Here is a 23,065-nt window from a genome sequence, read left to right as displayed (position 1 = left end):
AAGGTGTGAAACAAAGCCATTAATACACCATTTCAAGTCTCTGTTCACTCCATTTCAAAGCCCTATTTACTCCATTTCAAAGCCCTATTTAATCCATTTCAAAGCCCAATTTACACCATTTCAAAGCCTTATTCACACCATTTCAAAGCCCTATTTACTCCATTTCAAAGCGACTATTTACTACATTTCAAAGCGACTATTTACTACATTTCAAAGCCCTATTTACTCCATTTCCAAGCGGCTATTTTCTCCATTTCAAACCCCTGTTTATTCCATTTCCAAGCCCTATTTACTCCATTTCAAACCCCTATTTACTCCATTTCAAACCCCTATTTACTCCATTTCAAACCCCTATTTACTCCATTTCAAACCCCTATTTACTCCATTTCAATGCCCTATTTACTCCATTTCAATGCCCTATTTACTCCATTTCAATGCCCTATTTACTCCATTTCAAAGCCCTATTTACTCCATTTCAATGCCCTATTTACTCCATTTCAATGCCCTATTTACTCCATTTCAAAGCCCTATTTACTCTATTTAAAAGCCATATTTACTCCATTTAAAAGCCATATTTACACCGTTTCAAACCCATATTTACACCGTTTCAAACCCATATTTAGACCGTTTCAAACCCCTATTTTCTCCGTTTCAAACCCCTATTTTCTCCGTTTCAAACCCCTATTTACACCGTTTCTAACCCCTTTTTACAATTTCAAGCCCCCTTTTTACAATTTCAAGCCCCCTTTTTACAATTTCAAGCCCCTGTTCACCCCATTCCAAGTTGATTTTACTACGGCAATTAACTGATTGTCTTCCATTCGGCTGAAAAACCCCGCAATTTGGCGGATTTTGGATTCGGTATATTATGATTAAAAGTTCCCGATGGAAATACAGTAATTCTCGGGAACACGAAGACTCTACACCCGAGATAATCTGATTATCTAATGAAGATTGAGTGGTTAGGTTAAATGAGCAATAATTCCATGTATTCTTTTAAATATCAAGCAAAATTTAGAGTTTAGAAGAACGAAATATTTTCAAATCGAAGAAATGTACCTTGATAAAGCGATTAGCAAATTGTTATATTTAAGTCATATGCATTATGTAACAATGTAATGAAGTTTGAACATAGAATGAGTACCCAAAATCTATTTTCAAACGTAACATAGTTCCTCTAAAAAAACATTTCATTTTTAAACGCTGTCACCGATAAAATGTTTATTATCATTGAAAAAACAGTATTAAGATATTATTAACCGGTTAAAAAACTAACATCGCATTTCTTAAGTTACAGAGTTAATATAATCCGAGTAGATAAGAGTCGATTTCTTCAACACCCCTTCTCGACGATTATCGGATAATCCGGCTTTGGACATCAAGTGCTTTAGTTTTTCTTTTGTTAAAGGCTTGGTTAACATGTCGGCGGTCATTTCCTCGGTTGGACAATAGTTGATATCGATGATGTTGTTTTCTCTCATATCCTTGAGGAAGTGGTATCGGACGTCAATGTGTTTCGTCCTAGCGCTGATCCGTTCGGAAAGACTCATCTTGATGCATCCTTGATTGTCCTCAAATAAGTAGGTTGGCGTGGTAGCCGGGAATCCAACATCTTCGAGAAGCTGTCGTAGCCAAACGACTTCTTGGGCGGCATGAGCTGCTGCGACGTATTCGGCTTCTGTCGATGAGAGCGCGACAGTTGATTGTTTCCGACTTGACCATGCGATCGTTCCCTGTCCGAATTGGAATAGGTATCCGCTCGTTGATTTCCGGTCTTGATGATCACCGGCCCAATCTGCATCGACGTAGCCGACAAGTTCTGGTGTTTCCTTCAAAGCTGGGAAATGAAGTCGGACATCTTTTGTTCCCTTGAAATAACGCATTACTCGTCTGATGGCCGTCCAATCTCTATCTCTCGGCTTTGAGACTCTTTGGCATAGGTAGCTGATGCTAACTGCAATGTCTGGTCGTGAAACGGTGGCGATGTGTAGAAGTATTCCAATTGCTTCTCGATACCGGTTGTTGTTAGGTAGGATATCTTCGTCTCCAGACAATTTTGGATAAGAGGGATCCATAGGAGTTTTTGATATCTTCGCATCTTGCATGCCGAAGTCTTCGAGCATGAACGCTATTTTGGTTCCTTGATGGATTGTAAAACTTCCGTCAACTCCTCGCTCAATCTGGATACCGAGGTAATACGAGGTGTTTCCTAGGTCCTTTAGCTCGAAGTGCTTATTTAGTTTCTCGTACAGATTGTTGATGGTGGCTTCATTCTTGTTCAACACCAACAGATCATCTACGTATAGTAGGACATACGTCCAGGTACCGTCTTGTTCCACTTTCGAGTAAAGTCCTGGATCGGCTTTGCTACGATTGAATCCTTCATCAAGTAGAATTTGATTGGCTTTGACGTTCCAGGCCCTTGCAGATTGCTTCAATCCGTATAAGCTGCGCTTGAGTCTGCAGACCTTCTCTTCATTTCCAGGTTGGATGAAACCCGGAGGCTGTTCCATATACAGGTCCTGGACTATGTCTCCATGCAGGAATGCGGTTTTGACGTCATAGTGTTTTACCGGTAAGTTCTTGGCAGCGGCGATACTGAGTAGAAGTCGTACGGTCTCGTACTTCACGACAGGTGCAAACGTCTCGTCAAAATCTTCGCCAAACTTCTGAGAATAGCCTTTGGCGACTAATCGGGCTTTATATTTGCTGAGTGCTTCATTTTGATCATGTTTGGCTTTGAAAACCCAACAACAACGAATGGCCTTCCGATTTGGTGGTAGGTCTGTTAACTGCCAGGTTCCTCTTTCATGTAAAGATGATATTTCTTCTTTAGCAGCATCTGTCCAGTTCTTCCTTTCTCTCGGATTTAAGTCGGCGAGTTCCTCCCATGAGCTTGGTTCGCGAGGATATTGAACCGTTGCCTTGTACGTCAATCTCTTTGGTGGAATGCCCTTATTATCCCTTTCCGATCGTCTTGGAAGAATAGGAACTGATGGCATTTCTTCAGATTCTTGTTCTCCATCAGAGGCTGATTCTGATTGTTCCTTTTTCGGATGTGACGTGATCAAGGAGTCAGCTGAATTAGTCTCTTTTTCCCCTTCTGGCTTTGATATGATGCTTTCTTCAAAGGTGTTGTCTCTTGTTCCTTCGTCGAAAGTGAGAGAACGGCTGAAGTGAACTTTGGCAGTCTCAGGATTGAGAATACGATAGCCTTTCGTTGCTAAGCCATATCCGACCAGGACTCCTTTAAAAGCTTTGTCTCCGAATTTTACTCGTTTCTCCTTGGGAATGTACGAATAGGCTTTACTTCCGAATACACGGATGTGTCCAATACGTGGCTTTGAACCACTCCTAAGCTCATAAGGTGCTACGTCAAAGGCTCTTGTTGGCAGACGATTTTGAAGATAGGCGGCGGTCGTGACAGCTTCACCCCAGTAACGGTTCTCGAGTTGTGCGTCTAACAGCATGCATTTGGCCATTTCCGTCAAAGATTGATTCTTGCGTTCCGCAACTCCGTTCTGTTGTGGATTATACGGTACGGTCAACTGGTGTTCGATGCCAAGATCCTTGAGATAATCTTCAATTTCATGGCTGATATATTCTCCACCATTGTCTGATCGAAGAGCTTTCGGGTATCTTCCGAATTTGGTCCTTACGGATGCAATGAAATCCTTGAATGCAGTTAGAACGGAGTTCTTGGTCTTCATCAGATAGAGCTGTGTAAATCTTGAGTAGTCAACGATGAATGTTAGTATGTATCGATTACCGCCAGGTGTCACTGTCGGCATTGGCCCGCATACGTCCGTATGGATTAGTTCCATAGGCTCCTTGGTCTTCGATGTAGATGTTGGGAATGGTTTAGCTGTCATCTTTCCCTTTAGACAACATTCGCAAATAAGCTTCCGTTGACATTCGGATATCTTGATACCATCGGCAAGATTCTTCGATGAAAGAGACTTCACGGCATCTATGTCCCGATGCCCTAGCCGTCTATGCCAGAGGTGAATGCAATCGGCTGTATGCGAGTTGCTGGAAACTTTTGCTATTTGCTTGGTTTGAAGTCGATAAAGGAATCCATCCATCTTGGCGAAAGCTGCAACGTTTTGACCTTCCATGATTCTGCATTCGTCGCCTTCAAAGATGACAGTGTATCCTGTCTGCGTCAAACAGTGTACAGAAAGTAAGCTGCCTCCTAGTTTTGGAACATAAAGGATATTCTTCACAGCTATGCTATGTACTTCTCCGTTTGGAGCGAGGCAGTCAATCATGCCATCGCCAATCCCTTCCGCCATTATGATTGAGTCGTCGGCGAGATGAATCTTATCTGATTTCGGCGTTATGAATTTGAAATTCTTCCGATCGCTGGACATGTGACTGGTGGCCCCTGAATCCACATACCATGAGTTCGCTTGTGAACCATTCGAAGCCTTGAAGGCTGTATACTCCCCGCTCGTTCTCTTTTCTACCGCTGCTTTACTTCGCTCACTTCGGGATGCAGCATGTTCTCGATCCAGCTTATCTTTGTAGCTTCGGCAGTCCTTCATATAGTGCCCTGGCTTGTTACAATGATAACACACTCCTCTGCTTGGACGACGCCGTTGATTATTGAATCTTCGACCTTTGCTTTGACTTGAAGTCTGCAACGCTGTGTCATTCCTAGAGGAAGCTGCTCTAGTCTCTTGACGTCGATTGAATTCGTCCAGTAATTTCGCTTTCACTAAGTCTAGTGTCAGATCTGCTTCCGGTCTCACTTCGAGGGCTGTGACCAAGACATTGTAAGATTCTGGTAGACTGCAGAGTAACATGGCAGCGACGTGTGTATCAGGCAGTTTTTCTCCGATTCCTCGAAATTTCTCGACTATCTCCAACATAGACCCTATGTGGTCTTGCATACTTTGGTCATCGTCCTTGAAGCGCATTTGATGCATCTTCCGTAGCAGGAATAATTTGCTTGTGATGTTTGCTTGCTCATGTAGCTTCTGGAGTGTCTCCCACATGGAACGGGCAGTCTTCTCGTGAACGATATGAATTAATTGATCATCTTCCACAGACAGTGCTATAGCAGCTTGGGCTTGCTTGTCTCTCTTATCCCAGTCAGCAGGAGGTTCCGACGTAGGTTTCGCTTTCTCGACGACTTCCCTTAGATTGTCTCTGGTCAGTACCATCTTCATTTTGAATTTCCATAGCTGATAGTTAGTATTGTTCAACTTCGTGACGAGAGATTTCAAGTCGCTTGAAGCCGTCTTGTATACGTGTTGACCGAAGACTAAGTCTTATACTATAATACTAACTGGTACCCGACTTTCCTTAACATAAGTATTTACACGTGGCTGAGCCCATAACCTGATAGATTTTCATAGTCTTATACCTAATTTATATTAAAGAGGTAATCCATAAGGAAGAGAGAGACCAAATAAAATAACGAACTGTTTATTAAGCAAGTGAGAGAGTGAGAGTGATCAAATGATAACATAACATTGCTATTTATAGCAGTAACTAAAAACAGTATTAAGATATTATTAACCGGTTAAAAAACTAATATCGCATTTCTTAAGTTACAGAGTTAATATAATCCGAGTAGATAGCCACTCTTGCACATACGCTAATTTACTCTCTTTCGTTGCAAAAACTAAATGATTTTAGGTAATTAAGCTAGACTAACGATTACAGGTAATCAAGGAAGATAAACGATTACAGGTAATAAAGCTAGACTAACGATAACAGGTAATTAAGCTATATTAACGATTACAGGTAATTAAGCTAGATTAAAGATTACAGGTAATTAAGCTAGATTAACGATTACAGGTAATTAAGCTAGATTAACGATTACAGGTAATTAAGCTAGATTACCGGTGGCGGGATATTAAGCTAGATTACAGGTGGCGGGTAATTAAGCTAGACTACCGGCGGCGGGTAATTAAGCTAGATTACCGTTGGCGGGTAATTAGGCTAGATTACCGTTGGCGGGTAATTAAGCTTGATTACCGTTGGCGGATAATTAAACTAGATTACCGATGGCGGGTAATTAAACTAGATTACCGGTGGCGGGTAATTAAGCTAGATTACCGGTGGCGGGTAATTAAGCTAGATTACCGATGGCGGGTAATTAAGCTAGATTACCGGCGGCGGGTAATTAAGCTAGATTACCGTTGGCGGGTAATTAAGCTAGATTACCGTTGGCGGGTAATTAAGCTTGATTAGCGTTGGCGGATAATTAAACTAGATTACCGATGGCGGGTAATTAAACTAGATTACCGGTGGCGGGTAATTAAGCTAGATTACCGGTGGCGGGTAATTAAGCTAGATTACCGATGGCGGGTAATTAAGCTAGATTACCGATGGCGAGTAATTAAGCTAGATTACCGATAGCGGGTAATTAAGCTAGATTACCGATAGCGGGTAGTTAAGCTAGATTACCGGTGGCGGGTAATTAAGCTAGATTACCGGTGGCAGGTAATTAAGCTAGATTACCGGTGGCGGGTACTTAAGCTAGATTACCGGTGGCGGGTAATTGAGCTAGAATACCGGTGGCTGGTAATTGAGCTAGAATACCGATGGCGGGTAATTAAGCTAAATTACCGATGGCGGGTAATTAAGCTAAATTACCGATGTCGTTTAATTGAGCTAGATTACAGGTGGCGGGTACTTAAGCTAGATTACAGGTGGCGGGTAATTAAGCTAGATTGCCTGTGGCGGTTAATTAAGCTAGATTACCGGCGGCGGGTAATTAAGCTAGATTACCGTTGGCGGATAATTTAGCTAGATTACCGTTGGCGGGTAATTAAGCTAGATTACCGATGGCGGGTAATTAAGCTAGATTACCGATAGCGGGTAATTAAGCTAGATTACCGGTGGCGGGTAATTAAGCTAGATTACCGGTGGCGGGTAATTAAGCCAAATTACCGGTGGCGGGTAATTAAGCTAGTTTACCTGTGGCGGTTAATTAAGCTAGATTACTGGTGGCGGGTAATTAAGCTAGATTACCGGGGGTGGGTAATTAAGCTAGATTACCGGTGGCGGGAAATTAAGCTAGATTACCGATGGCGGTTAATTAAGCTAGATAACCGATGGCGGGTAATTAAGCTAGATAACCGGTGGCGGGTAATTAAGCTAGATTACCGGTGGCGGGTAATTAAGCTAGACTACCGGTGGCGGGTAATTAAACAAGATTACCGATGGCGGGTAATTAGACTAGATTACCGATGGCGGGTAATTAAGCTAGACTGCCGATAAGCATATGACTTTGATTTATAAAGATATAGATAGATTTGGATAAAATAATTGAATGTCACACTTTGGGAGGAAGCTTAGCTTTTCACATCCAGTATCTTCAATGTTTTCAACTGTTTTCTCCAAAATTTCGCTGAATATACAGCATTTTTCCTAGCCCTTTGTGAAAAACTTGGTGGCCTTAGATGAAATTGATGTGGCTATAGCAATATAATAAAAACGGTCCGTCCTTGCGGATCGTGAAAAACTAAACAAGCTGGTCCAGTAAGACCTTGACGTTTTTGCACACCTAATAAATTTATAGGACATTGGTCCAGTGAGGTAGTGACCCCTATAGGTGTCTCAAAGTTATCTTACTTCCATCCCTGCTATAAAGAAAACCGACATAATAGGCAGGGTTCATACAACTTTTGGAAAACAAATTTCCCTGAGAGTTCCAGGTTTTTCCCCTTATACTTAACTGAGTTTCCCAGATTTTTCCCGTACATAGAGCATCCTATGGAGCAAATATTATCGAAGGAGGAGGGGTAAATAGGACTATTACATAATCAAAGGGCATCTCCGTATCTCAAATATAACCAGAGTTAACTTATGAGCCTCCAAAGTATAGTGTAATGTTAATCCTAAGGAGGGAATATTAACGAACATTTTGCTTAATTACTCGGCCCCTGTTTGACGAAATCCCAAGTTTCTAGTATCGTTGAGTGGGGGGCAAATAAGACTATAACATACTCGAAGGACATCCCCTTATCTCTAGTAGAACCAGAGTTATGAGCCTCCAAAGAATAGTGTAATGTTAATCCTACGGAGGGGTTGTTTATGAACATTTTGCTTAATTTCTCGGCTCCGGTTTGACGCAAAGTTCCCTGATTTCCCTGAATATTCTAAAAATTCTAAATTTCCCTGAGGTTTTCGAGACTTAGTTGGGACACGTGAATCATCTCAAGACTTAGTTGTGACACGTGAATCATCTCAAAAATTAATTGTGACACGTGAATCATCTCAAGACTTAATTGCGACACGTGAATCATCTCAAGACTTAATTGGGACACGTGAATCATCTCAAGACTTAATTGGGACACGTGAATCCCCCAAGACTTAATTGGGACACGTGAAACATCTCAAAACGTAATTGGGACACGTAAATCCCCCGAGACTTCACTGGGAAACGTGAATCATCTCGAGACTTAATTGGTAAACGTGAATCATCTCGAGACTTAATTGGTAAACGTGAATCATCTCGAGACTTAATTGGGAAACGTGAATCATCTCGAGACTTAATTGGGAAACGTGAATCATCTCGAGACTTAATTGGGAAACGTGAATCATCTCGAGACTTAATTGGGACACGTGAATCATCTCGAGACTTAATTGGGAAACGTGAATCATCTCGAGACTTAATTGGGAAACGTGAATTATCTAGAGACTTAATTGGGAAACGTGATTCATCTCGAGATTTAATTGGGAAACGGGAATCATCTCGAGACTTAATTGGGAAACGTAAATCATCTCGGGACTTAATTGGGAAACGTGAATCATCTCGAGACTTAATTGGGAAACGTGATTCGTCTCGAGATTTAATTGGGAAACGGGAATAATCTCGAGACTTAATTGGGAAACGTGAATCATCTCGAGACTTAATTGGGAAACGTGAATCACCTCGAGACTTAATTGGGAAACGTGAACCATCTCGAGACTTAATTGGGAAACGTGAACCATCTCGAGACTTAATTGGGAAACGTGAATCATCTCGAAACTTGATTGGGAAATGTGAATTATCTCGAAACTTAATTGGGAAACGTGAATCATCTCGAGACTTAATTGGGAAACGTGAATCATCTCGAGACTTAATTGGGAAACGTGAATCATCTCGACACTCAATTGGGAAACGTGAATCATCTCGAGACTTAATTGGGAAACGTGAATCATCTCGAGACTTAATTGGGAAACGTGAATCATCTCGAGACTTAATTGGGAAACGTGGATCATCCCGAGAGTTAATAGGAACACGTGAATCATCCCGAGATTTATTTGGGACACGTGAATTATCCCTAGATTTATTTGGAAAACGTGAATCATCCCGAGACTTAATTGGGACACGTGAATCATCCCGAGACTTAATTGGAACACGTGAACCATCCCGAGACTTAATTGGGACACGTGAATCATCCCGAGACTTAGTTGTGACACGTGAATCATCTCAAAAATTAATTGTGACACGTGAATCATCTCAAGACTTAATTGCGACACGTGAATCATCTCAAGACTTAATTGGGACACGTGAATCATCTCAAGACTTAATTGGGACACGTGAATCCCCCAAGACTTAATTGGGACACGTGAAACATCTCAAAACGTAATTGGGACACGTAAATCCCCCGAGACTTCACTGGGAAACGTGAATCATCTCGAGACTTAATTGGTAAACGTGAATCATCTCGAGACTTAATTGGTAAACGTGAATCATCTCGAGACTTAATTGGGAAACGTGAATCATCTCGAGACTTAATTGGGAAACGTGAATCATCTCGAGACTTAATTGGGAAACGTGAATCATCTCGAGACTTAATTGGGACACGTGAATCATCTCGAGACTTAATTGGGAAACGTGAATCATCTCGAGACTTAATTGGGAAACGTGAATTATCTAGAGACTTAATTGGGAAACGTGATTCATCTCGAGATTTAATTGGGAAACGGGAATCATCTCGAGACTTAATTGGGAAACGTAAATCATCTCGGGACTTAATTGGGAAACGTGAATCATCTCGAGACTTAATTGGGAAACGTGATTCGTCTCGAGATTTAATTGGGAAACGGGAATAATCTCGAGACTTAATTGGGAAACGTGAATCATCTCGAGACTTAATTGGGAAACGTGAATCACCTCGAGACTTAATTGGGAAACGTGAACCATCTCGAGACTTAATTGGGAAACGTGAACCATCTCGAGACTTAATTGGGAAACGTGAATCATCTCGAAACTTGATTGGGAAATGTGAATTATCTCGAAACTTAATTGGGAAACGTGAATCATCTCGAGACTTAATTGGGAAACGTGAATCATCTCGAGACTTAATTGGGAAACGTGAATCATCTCGACACTCAATTGGGAAACGTGAATCATCTCGAGACTTAATTGGGAAACGTGAATCATCTCGAGACTTAATTGGGAAACGTGAATCATCTCGAGACTTAATTGGGAAACGTGGATCATCCCGAGAGTTAATAGGAACACGTGAATCATCCCGAGATTTATTTGGGACACGTGAATTATCCCTAGATTTATTTGGAAAACGTGAATCATCCCGAGACTTAATTGGGACACGTGAATCATCCCGAGACTTAATTGGAACACGTGAACCATCCCGAGACTTAATTGGGACACGTGAATCATCCCGAGACTTAATTGGGACACGTGAATCATCCCGAGACTTAATTGGGACACGTGAATCATCCCGAGACTTAATTGGGACACGTGAATCATCCAGAGACTTAATTGGGACACGTGAATCATCCAGAGACTTAATTGGGAAACGTGAATCATCCCGAGACTTAATTGGGACACGTGAATCATCCCGAGACTTAATTGGGACACGTGAATCATTCCGAGACCTAATTGGGACACGTGAATCATCCCGAGATTTAATTCGGACACGTGAATCCTCCCGAGACTTAATTGGGACACGTGAATCCCCCAAGACTAAATTGGGACACGTGAATCCCCCATGACTTAATTGGGACACGTGAATCATCTTAAGACTTAATTGGGATTTTAACACACTTCAAATAGGTTACAATAGACTTTTGATAACGTTTATCATAAAATCACTTGTATAGTTTGAGTTCTTTTTTGCGCATCATTCAACCGTGCTTATGTTTAATCAATTCTTGAATTACCTTATATTTTGTCCTCTTGATAGAAAGAAGTGAAGTTGTGGCGACTGGTTAATTACACAGCTTTTGTAAAATCACAGAAAATTAGATTGTTTGTTAATCATACCACTCGCGTAAACGCTCTAGAATTTAAAAGAATGGCATGGAATGATTTAATTACAATATACAAAAATAACACCTAAAATGTTTCGCTTTTTCCTCAGGCTTCGTATGCTAAACGACGCTGCTTTCGGGAATTAAGCACAAAATATATGGAGAGATGACAGGCCACGAATAAGCTTCAGCATTCATTCGTGAAATGTTTCAGCGCGCAATGGCGAAAACCGTGGGTCAGAAAATGAGCAGCATTCGATTAATGTTTCTACACTTGTAAAGGTAAAGCTTTATTCAATAATTTCGCGTGACGCAAAAACGTTTCTTTGTCCGCTTTTATGCCTCGCAATTAAGAACAAAAACCTTGCTGTTGTGGTTGGACGTGATTTATTTAGAAAGAAGTTAAACTCTTGAGTTCCGCTTTATTCAACGCAATTGCGTGATTCAAATCATTTCTGGGAACTTTTCCCAAAAGATTATATTTCAATTATAGCGCTATAAAGAGAAATTTCGAAAGAACTGTATTTAGTCATGCGAGCAGCGAGCGAGTTTTTATACTCGAGAAACGAGTTTGTTTTTCACGCAAATAATTTATTGAGTTCATCGTTTTGGTCCAAATTCATTTTCAATCTCATAAATTTGATAACTAATATTGTGTCGGGGACGGTATTTTCTATACTCTGAAGACACTCCCTTGAAATCATCTAATTTGACACCCGAAATATGTGACCCGGAATTCGAAATAACAAATAAAATAGAAATAAGGCGAAACATCATAAACAAGTTGGCCCAAGGGCTGGGCCTTAATAGTAGCCACATCGTTATATATTTAAATGGCACATAAATAAAAAGAAAATAAATATTAAGAGCAAAATACACAAATTCAGAAGTATCCGACCCCACAAATAGGGTCCTCCCTCATTTCCGACCCTTTAGAGATAAATTAAACGAAGAAAACTCGCTATTTCTGTCAAGCACTTATGGTACTGTGGTAGAATGTCTAACTGTTGCGAGAGCGACCCCGGGATCTATTCCCGGTTGCGACTAAGAAAAATTTAACTAAAATAAAATCTCTAACCGAGCTCAGTTCCGCCTATGGGTAGGGCTCGGAGTTTCTATAATATAAGCCATTTGAATAATGATTACTATCATGTCATTATACATAATACGATATGCATTAATAGACTGTAACTGAAATAGACGATGAAGTTGTTTATATACAAATATCTATAAACAAACAAAAGAAGTATATATTTATTCAATTTACTGTTATAAACAGTGATAATCGAAATACTTTATCAGTTTAATTATCGTAACTTTAGACTTGATAATAACCAACAAAATATAAACAAGGCGTATCAACAAATAAATGTCGGCGTTCATTCGTATATAGCGTTTTTTATATATGAAAGAAAATAATTTCGTCTTATACTTTATAATCCATTAAAAAATTCAACTTATTACACATCTTTTTAATACTCATAAGAATTTTTTCAACTAATAGAAATTATAAATCAACAATATGTTATATTTCGAAAAAATATCTGCAGACCTCATTGACAGTTTAAAATCTTCATGTTTTTAAATCCTTCGTTTTGGCTCCTCGTTTATGGTTTCATAACGTAGTTGCGATCCATTTTCGTTTCATTATCCACTGCCATCATGTTGGAGATTCCGGTATAGGTTAATGCACCATGGATTCCGCGTACCCGCATCAGTGTTTGGCATCATTTTCATATATTATGTGAAACAGTCGGTAATAAAATGAAACGTGTCACGAAATGAGTATATTGTACGAAGTTTACGAGTAGTAAGTGTTAAATTATTTTTGTTGACCTTAACTATAACTAAAGAAATTACTAAATAACTAAACTGATTTTGATTATTAACCCTATTTTGTTTTGTGAACTGTAAATGTGTGTCATAACTCTGTACAAAAATTTAATTGGAAATGTTTTGTTTCATATTGAAATACTAACCCTTTAAATATAAAGTTTTATCAATAGTCTTTTTGGGTTTCTCTTGCCCATAGTTCTATTTCACTTTCGCGTGAGTCACGCTTATGGTTTAAAGTAATAATTTTGTTTGTTAAAATCAGTTCATTATTCCACCGAATTACTTCTGATCGACGTTAGTTCGACTAACCCTTTAATTTTATTCAAATGATTAAAGTTGACTTTTAAGTTCTTTTTCAGTCGGGAATTTTAAAGCAATCTTAGCTCTCCCACTCTTGGGCAACCCCTCGGCCAAAATCCCATTGCACTACGTGGGACAGCTATAAACTTGAATTAAATACAAGTGGGATTAGGTGTCTCTGTCCAATCGTACTCGGTTTAGTGGCTTGACAGCTATAATAGCCGTGAATCTCGTGTGCTATAGTAATAGAAGTACGAGCTAGAAGACGGTACTGTGAGCATAGCTAGCTAGTAACTAGCCTTCAACAAACTAATTGAGATGAGTAGTAGTGGCCTTATATCGTCTAATACTGTCAAAGGCCGATATCTGCCATTACTCAGTGGCAAAACCGTTTTTATTTATTTTACAATTTTAGGATCTTCCATAGAAAATAGATTCTATCCATTTATTAACCATTTCCAACCAAAGTGTGTATCAATTTAACCACATTCATTCCATATTGGTTTTTTCCGTCCATTCCCGATCCGAAAAACCATCCATTCCCACGGTTTTCAATGGTTACCGCGATAAATAGAAATTTACCGTTTCCATGCAGCTCTCTAGTTACTTGGGTTGAAATGTTTTCTAGGTTGAAAATACAGCCAAATATAAGCGTGAGTCGGGGTCTTTGTCAAACCATACTTGGTTTAGAGGCTTAGATTGAGAAGTGTTTCATGTTTATCAGAATACAGTCGGATACGAATGTACTCCGTTTAGTTTAGCGCCCGGAACCTTTTCGCACTTTAGTTTCGTTAAGTTTACAGTTCCAAAGAACTTGAATTAGTTACGCCTAATGTGACAATTTTGAAATGAAAATGGAAATGCACTCGTCATTTTTCTCGCACCAAACTTGAAAGATCTTAAGAAAGGTTTTCAGTCGCGTTTTCAGTCAATACTTTCTGTACCGGAAAATAAATACCTCGTTCATGAAATTGCGGTTGGTTCTTCATGTATTATAACAGATGTATATAATACTTCTCTTCGAGAGAGGTGTACCACAATGCGGGGTAATTGTAACATGATTCTCTCTCAACCTCAGAATATTTGGATCAAGGTTACTAAACCTAATCACATACGCTATGTATTGTTCACTCATCATTACTTTCTTATGGCTTAACTATTTGAAAAGCCCCGCTTGTGGATTTATGTCCCGCGTCAGGACGAGGTTTCTGAGGTGATTGCTGAGGACTTAGTGTAGGCTTATGGAATTCACTAGCTTTATTTTTAATAAGTCAAACCTCATTTAAAACATTTAAAATTATTTAAAAACATATTTACAAAAAGGTGCATAAGTTTATGTCCCGCGTCAGGACGAGGTTTCTGAGGTGATTGCTGAGGACTTAGTGTAAGCTTATGGAATTCACTAGCTTTATTATTAATAAGTCAAACCTTATTTGAAACATTTAAAATTATTTAAAAACATATTTACAAAAAGGTGCATAAATTTTAATAACATAACTCAGCTGACTTGTACATCTCGTACTGCATGAAGCTATTTAACTTTAACCGAATTGACCTGGGAATTACTTAACGCTAGTGAAATTAAGTTAAAGGATATCCAGGTAACTAAAGCTTTATTATTATTGTTGTGGCACCGATATTTACAAGTAAACCTAAGTGTGTTTAAATACTTGTCAGTTTCTGAAAGTAGAGTTACCCAACGCGTTTGTAACGTTCGTCCTACGCATTCACATCCGTTGACAATCATTGGAGCTCTTGTGAAAGTTTAAAATGTTATTGAGAGGCTATCTCGTTCAGATCATTTCTGATACCAAACACACACGTTATTTCATTAACGTCTTGGTTTAATTTATCTTTAAAACACCAGGGAATCAAGTTAAGAGTAATGATAGCCGTAAAATGACAACCCTTTCGTAGTGAAACACGAGTTTCGTCGCTTACAGCTGTAACGACTGATGTCATCTTGAAGCATATTTTTAAACACTAAACAAAGCCATAACCTATATAGGCACGGAATTTAATCTGTGAGAGACTACTTTCAGAAATAAAGCTTGTATGAATGGTTATGGAAAAAAGCCAATATGAAGAAATATGTTATCTTTATCAGTTGCCAATATTATACGGGAATAGAAATATCTAGCGTTAATGTTGTAAACTAACAATGTCAATTGAATATCCACTAAGGTCTTCTATATACATATGTTATTGTTTGTAAATAACGTAATCATTAGCATTATTCGTTCCGCTATATTTATAAATAATATATATATCTCAATATCTATAATTTCAGATAATGTATAACGGAGTCCGAGCCCTAGAACTTCAATATTTTTGGTCTCAGGCTCTAAACCCAGTGACACACTGAGACATTTCGTGAATTTCAAGGTCGTCCGCCAAAAAACAATGTATCTCTTGTGTGTAAAATTTATATGCTATTTGGCTTGAAAGGCCAAATTTTCAGTCTGCAAGTGGCTTTACGAATTTATAGCGTATATTTATTTAGACTCTATTAATTTATATGATTAAAGAAGCCTAATTTAAATGAAATAGTATAATTTTAATTGCAACTAGCCTTTTTTAATCATATAAATATTATAAAAAAACCGTTTCTACAAACGGAAAAAACCTGATATATACTACATCGTTGATTTTGGGTCGCCACTCACTGTTCTTGTGACGGCCTCTAAGGGACAGATATCATTTATTCTAACCGTTTCATATAACACCACCATTTATTAAAGCGGTAACATTACGTCATGACAATTAATTTCACATGTCACAGCTAAAAACTGTCGATTCTTATCAGGGGCGTCAACTTCATTATCTTAACACATTTTCTTTACCTTTTATTTCGGCTGACAAATCAACCATTTAGTATATATCAGGTTTTTTCCGTTTGTAGAAACGGTTTTTTTATAATATTTATATGATTAAAAAAGGCTAGTTGCAATTAAAATTATACTATTTCATTTAAATTAGGCTTCTTTAATCATATAAATTAATAGATTCTAAATAAATATACGCTGTAAATTCGTAAAGCCACTTGCAGACTGAAAATTTGGCCTTTCAAGCCAAATAGCATATAAATTTTACACACTAGAGATACATTGGTGTTTGGCGGACGACCTTGAAATTCACGAAATGTCTCAGTGTGTCACTGGCTTTAGAGCCTGAGACCAAAAATATTGAAGTTCTACCCCATCAGATTCCATCAAAAGCGTGGCCGTCAAAAAATAATGAGGGGGGGGGCTTAGTCTGCCAGTCCTTTTTTGAAATTGGCCTTTACATAAAATCCCTATGTTGCTGGGGGAGGAAAGCAGGGCCGAAGGGTGTTCATCCCTCCCGCGAAAAGAATATTTTGCAGGGGGGGGGGGGGAAGTAGAGATGAAGGGTGTTCTTACCCTTACACCGAAGGAGTTCATAAAAAGGCTCCTTTTGACAAAAATTCAATTCCCAATTTTTTTAGCCCTCTTTTTGAAACTATTACCGTGGATAAAGAATGCGCGTGAGGAAATTCTTTTCACTCTACAGGATAGGCAACTCCCTATCTCCCTTATTCTGTATATACTCTGTTACAACATGGGTTCTCAGCACGCGCAAACCCACGTCTCTATGTGACGTAGCTTTGTACGTGCTGTCAAGAGACTAAAAACTTCAGTATCTTCAGGAAAATATCCGGCAGTTTTTTTAGCTCCAGTGCAGGACCTCTAGACCTTAGTTTCAAATACGTGTGAAATTGCCTACAGCCTACAGCGATTTTGAGACTACTGTATGGCTAGTGTACCCGCCTATCCATTACTATTTCCAATTTCCCCTGACTATTGCCTGACTTTTACTTCAAAAATATTTTTCCCTGACTATTACCTGACTTTTATTTCAAAAATATTTTTCCCTGACTATTACCTGACTTTTACTTCAAAAATATTTTTCCCTGACTATTACCTGACTTTTACTTCAAAAATATTTTTCCCTGACTATTACCTGACTTTTAATTCAAAAATATTTTCCCCTGACTATTACCCGACTTTTAATTCAAAAATATTTTCCCCTGACTATTACCTGACTTTTAATTCAAAAATATTTTCCCCTGACTTTTTAGGCCTATTTTCAATTTCCCAGACTTTTCCAGGTCGTGTACAAACCCTGCGGTACATTGATACCCACTAGAAAAACGGAAACGTGGGCGTGGGGGTAAGCCATTGTTTTTAAAAATTTACGAAAAACTATAAAAGAAAATTTAAATTTCTATTTGGAAGGACGCTTATTTTGTAATTCTCTTCAAAACTACAAACAGCGAAAGAGGAGGAGGGCTGTGACAGGATGTAGATCATAATAAAAAAATGGAAGAATTGTTTTTGGGCAGAATCTTTACTAGGGATATGTTTGTAGGCATGATGAAAAATATTAATTTAAAAATTCTGTATATAGGCAAAATGAAAGTACTCTATGGAGTATTTCTCTCCTTATAATAGGATAGGGTTCTAACAGAGTAGCTTCTCTGAATGGACGTTACAGAATGGGGTCCCAGCACCATCAAGAAAAAGAGTGAATTACCTGAAAAAGGTGTCTTTTCCAAAAAAATGTACATTGGAATGTTGCATCAATAACGCCACTTTTCCGTACTGGTTACCAGAGAGAACTATAGAACTTGCAAGTGATAAATTTCCAGCATAGAGGCCGTGAAAATTCGGTTGGCTTTCCCATTTGCCCTATAAGAGTTGAGATATACCTTTGGCATTTGTGATTGAAAGAAAACAATGGAAATCTACTAATTACCTTTGCATGTTTTCCACCTGATCCTTCGCAACAATTCCACGTGTAAATGAGGGCGGTATTTCTCCTATGAACTTTGTAGGTGATGGCTGATTTGCAATATTGGCACTTTGTTCCAAAAGCTTTTTGAACAAGAGATGTCAGAAAAGGAGTAAACACAAAACACATAGGTTCCCTTATTATTTCTTCAGCCGTTAGATGTGTGGGTTTTTGCGGCAAATGCTAAAAAGAGTAACATATAAGTATAATTTGAAATTATAAGAATATTGAAGAATTAAAGTGGGAGAACTTACTTCATTGTATTCAATTATTAATTCTTCATAATCAGTATCTTTATCGTCATCTTCCGTAAAATCATTTTCAAAATTGAGATCATCACATTCTCCTTCATTGCTATAAGTGTTTGCGGAGATTTAGGAAAATTTCTAACAAATTAATTAAACAATATTCCAAAAAATATTACTCTAGATTTTCAAGTTCGTCTCCCAATGCCTCCTGCTCTAGTTCATCAGCGTCTCTTTCCATTTCATCTCCATCTTCCTCCCTGAATTAAGGTTGCCCAAATTAGAAAGAACCAAGACTGTAGGATTGTTTTAAGTTTAACACAAATGAAAAGGGCATGTTTACTTTTCAAGCTCTTCCTCCTCTTCCATTTCCACTTCAAATAAAGTACGTTTTGCCCGTTTTGTTGGAGTTCTTTTAACAGGCGTACTAGCCAATGGTGACTCCATAGCCAAACCTAGCCTCTTATAGGTAGGAGTCTCTGGTTTATCTGCAAATAAAAGAAAAATAAACTCCTGGGCTTAGTTAGGTGAATAAAGCATTGAACATCTACCTTTTCGTGTCACACGCCGATAATGTCTTTGAGGAGGAAACCCTGGAGATGTCATCATCTCAAATGTGGTAATGGGGTCAGTTTGAGTAATTTTCTCAGTGGTATCAAACACACTTTGGGTCCATTTATGACACATTTCCCCCTGGCTTGTTTTCAATAAACATATAAATATATATTAGCCAACAGCATAATAATTACTGTGAAAAAGAGGGTTGGGGGCCTCAAAAACTTACTGCAGTTTGTCAAGTAGGAATGTCACAAATTTATCATTTTGTGATCCTATTCCCATACCCCACCGATTCTTCTCCGTTGTCCATCTTTCAAAAACTGCTTTACTAAGCTTAATTCTATGGATAGGTTCTGCAAAACATAATGGATTTCTAATTTGTCAGACAGTAATTGGTTTAGTTAAATTTTTTACCTTTAGTCGCCATAGTATCTTTACTTATAAATGAATTTCCAAAGCCAAAATTTGAAAGTTTCCTAAGCCTTGGTCAAAACAAACGTTTCACTCACTGTGATATTTTCCTAAACTACAAAATATTTTCCAATATTTCAGTTACTAGTACTATTAATTCTTAAATTATGTTATGAAAATTATAATAAATGTAACAAAAAATTATAAAAACAGCAACAAATTCGTGTCAACTTTATATTCAAATCGTAACAAACTAGTCTAGTACAGCTCTCTACGACAGCAAAGTTAGTATGAATTTCAAACTTAGAAAACCGTTGCGAAAACCGGATGAAACCGAATCCTGAAAGAAAAAGACGCGACAATATACCCTAAACGGACGCCCTACGCGCGGGTTCTAGCAAGCCATGATTGATATTGTATTGGACAGTCCAGAATAGGGTCTTTGTATGACGTCATATAATTCAGCCAATCGTGGGGTATGGACTTTTTTGGAAATCCTATACAACACTGTCTTCTCCTGGCGCCATCTAGCGTTCCAGATCGGTAATAAACGGCGCCGACGTAACCTTTAAACGAAGCTGATTATCCGAGACGGGTCGATTTCTGCCAGTGGTTTGTGGCACGGGTAAATGACTTAGACTTTCCGCGTACTTTGCTAGTTTCTGACGAGGCCAATTTCTCGCGTGATGGGATACTTAGTTTACATAACTATCACGAGTGGAGGCAACAAAACCCGCATGCGACCACTGTCATGAAACATCAAGTTCAGTTTAGTTTGAACGTCTGGTGAGGAATTGTAGGAGATCATTTAATTAGGCCTTATTTTTTCAACCGAGGCTAAATGGGGAGGCGTACTTGACCTTTTTGAGAGACGATTTACCGGAGCTTTTAGAGGACGTACCGTTACGACTGCGACAAATAATGTGGTTCATACACGATGGCGCACCGCCCCATTTTAGTCTTCAAGTTAGAGCATATCTTGATGTCGCGTTTTCCCGGAGGTGGATAGGTCGAGGCGGAACTGTTGCGTGGCCAGCAAGATCTCCCGATCTCAACCCATGCGATTATTATTTTGCACACGACATCTAGATGGCGTTTGCAAAAAATTACTCTATACGGAAAATTTGACGAGGGAGAAGCCACTCTATAATAAACTCTTTCTGAGGGTGTAAGATGGGAAGCGTATTACTCCGTATAACGCGGAAATACACTCGGAATTACTTTTTACAGTTTTTATTTCAATATTAGAACGGATTAAAGGCATATCTCCCGAATTTACGGCATTAAAACCACCAAAAAGGTAATACCGGGGGAATACGCCAGTGGCTGATCCCTCGAATGGCGTCGTGCGTTTCTAGTTGTCGAGGGGAAAGCCGCTCCGTAATAAAGTCTATCTGAGGGTGTACGATGGGAAGCGTATTACGCTAGTTGCCTGATCCCTCGAATGCCGAGCGCTCTCGCGGGGTGCGGGTTTGTAACCTCGTATTTTAAGCTTAAGATGATACTGAGAATAAACTAGGGGAGATTGGCGCGGCTCTAGAGACCGCGCGCGTTATCAGGGGTATCGTAAATTATGTACGTAGGGAACCTCGTATTTTTAGCTTAAGATGATACTGAGAATAACCGAAGGAGAGATCTCTGGTCTAAACGCGCCAGATTTTACGGTAGACGGTAGACCGGGAGTGTTATATTACGCACGCGGGAACCTTGCGGACTGACAACGGCAATGGTCTAAGCCTTTGCTTAACTGAATTATCTACTTTGATTTAAATATTAATTTATCAAGCTAAGTATACTTTTTGTGATCTAAAAGACGTTTAATGTTATAAACAGATTCCCGATTAGTAAAATCCATTGTCGGTAAGTGTATACAAATGGCCAATTGATTCAAGTTCCTATATAGAAACTAGTTCAAATAAAACGAAAATTGTCAAATCTTAACTGAATTTCCTACTTAGATTTAAATATCAATTTTTCAAGCTAAGTATAATTTTTGTAAACACTGCGATTAATTGTATTATTTACTAAACATTGTGATTAGTGTTTAGAGCTCGGCATTATCTATCCATTATCCACAAATTGGTGGATAACCGATTATTTATAAACAAAGTTGTGGATTATAATACAATTTAGCATATGAGTTATGTGGATAATTTTCGAGTATGGATGAAGATAAAATAACTTGGATAATGGATAGATAATGCCGGGCTCTAAACATTGTGATTAATGTAACATTAGTAAATAAATCATTAATAATGATTTATTTACTAAACATTGTTATTAAGGCGTTAGAGCCGAATATCAAATCTTAACTGAATCTCCTACTTAGATTTAAATATCAATTTTTCAAGCTAAGTATAAGCCCTGAAAATTTACTGACAAGTGTGTTACAATCGATTATATCCAAAAATGGTTAAAATTGTTCATAATTAATTAGTTTTATAAAAAAATTATTTTAGTACTTTCACTCTCTTTTCAAGATTAAACGTATTGCTTAAACATTACGGTAAAATTCTTATAATTAAACAAAATTATAGTCCCTAAAGCCTAAAACACACCTATTTTGGGAAAGTTCAGAAGAACCCTTGTGTTTCTACCAAGAGCACTTTAAAATTATGACATTGGAAATTAATTTTTTATAAAATAATTATAAACTCTAAAAGTTTGAATTCTTTTTAATATAATATAATAGTTTGTAACACACCTCTCATTAAAATTTTAGGACATTTAAGTATAATTTTTGTGGTCTAAGTGAGACCATTTTTGTTCGCAATATATTATTTTACTAATAGCTCCTTAGAAGATTGCGTCAAGTGAGGAATTTTAGCTTGACCATTGCAAGCAAAACTCTGAGGCCATTGCCCAACGTTCACTGAGCCGCTTCGTCACATTATCTTATTACATTATCACAAATAATGATAAGTTTAACCAAGGATATCCTGTTGAGATTGTTTTAAAGTTCCTAACTCTCGATTTTTGAAGTTATATACTGTCTAGTGACACTTGAAGTTCCGATTTAATGTTATAAACAGACTAGGATCGTTAGCCGATATAGTAAATTAACCGATGTCAAAATCAAAGCTTAACTGAAACACTGAAACCAATTTTTTTAACTCATTAATCTGAAATAAAAATATAATCTTTCATATTTAAGAAATATTCTGGTAGTATTTATAAAATATTAATTAAAAGACGTAGTAATTGTCTAGATTAGTAAAATCCATTATCGGTAAGTGTACTCATACAAATGGCCATTTGATTAAAGTTCCTTTATAGAAACTAGTTCAAAAGAAACGAAAATTTTATTTATATTTCTCCTTTAATATCACAAAACGTTAACGTTTCTATTTTGGAATAGAAAAACTTCGGGAATTATGCAAAGAAGCTGCCAATTTTGGTGTCAGAAAATAATAAAATTCATCTTCTTTTGAAACTTAACATGAGAAGTTTGAATAAAAGAATAGCTTGATATCTTTTCCAGTGGATAATTGTTTGATATTGATATTTTCGTTTCATTGATTTTAAATAAATTGGTATTGACATCGGTTAATTTACGATATTGGCCAATTGATCATCACTAATAGTTTAAATAATTTCAATTAAACGGTTCAAAACCTTCAGGAAAAGCTTAGTTTTATATTGAATAAATTTCAATTTTAAAGTAATAAATTAATTTATCG

General features: G+C 38.0%; 2 protein-coding genes across 2 annotated transcripts; both read right to left on the bottom strand.

Annotated features, from left to right (window-relative positions):
- Nucleotides 1-18,206: 18,206 nt before the first annotated feature.
- LOC149644576 (uncharacterized) lies at nucleotides 18,207-18,866 on the bottom strand. The gene is made up of 3 exons (XM_089850361.1): nucleotides 18,760-18,866; nucleotides 18,596-18,676; nucleotides 18,207-18,525 (listed from the first exon to the last, which is right to left on the bottom strand). Exons 1-3 carry the CDS (start codon nucleotides 18,861-18,863, stop codon nucleotides 18,327-18,329), a joined length of 384 nt encoding a protein of 127 aa, XP_089706487.1. The 5' UTR covers nucleotides 18,864-18,866; the 3' UTR covers nucleotides 18,207-18,326.
- Nucleotides 18,867-18,935: 69 nt separating this feature from the next.
- LOC149644575 (uncharacterized) lies at nucleotides 18,936-19,514 on the bottom strand. The gene is made up of 3 exons (XM_089850353.1): nucleotides 19,389-19,514; nucleotides 19,201-19,327; nucleotides 18,936-19,113 (listed from the first exon to the last, which is right to left on the bottom strand). Exons 1-3 carry the CDS (start codon nucleotides 19,399-19,401, stop codon nucleotides 18,936-18,938), a joined length of 318 nt encoding a protein of 105 aa, XP_089706479.1. The 5' UTR covers nucleotides 19,402-19,514.
- Nucleotides 19,515-23,065: the final 3,551 nt, after the last annotated feature.

Source organism: Phalangium opilio, unplaced genomic scaffold (genome assembly GCF_054372755.1).
Source record: "Phalangium opilio isolate 3A_F unplaced genomic scaffold, DU_Popi_V2 ptg000090l_1, whole genome shotgun sequence".
In the NCBI taxonomy this organism is placed as follows: Eukaryota; Metazoa; Arthropoda; class Arachnida; order Opiliones; family Phalangiidae; genus Phalangium; species Phalangium opilio.
The sequence above is the reverse complement of the archived record's forward strand: the minus strand, read 5'-3'. Positions and strand labels throughout refer to the sequence as shown.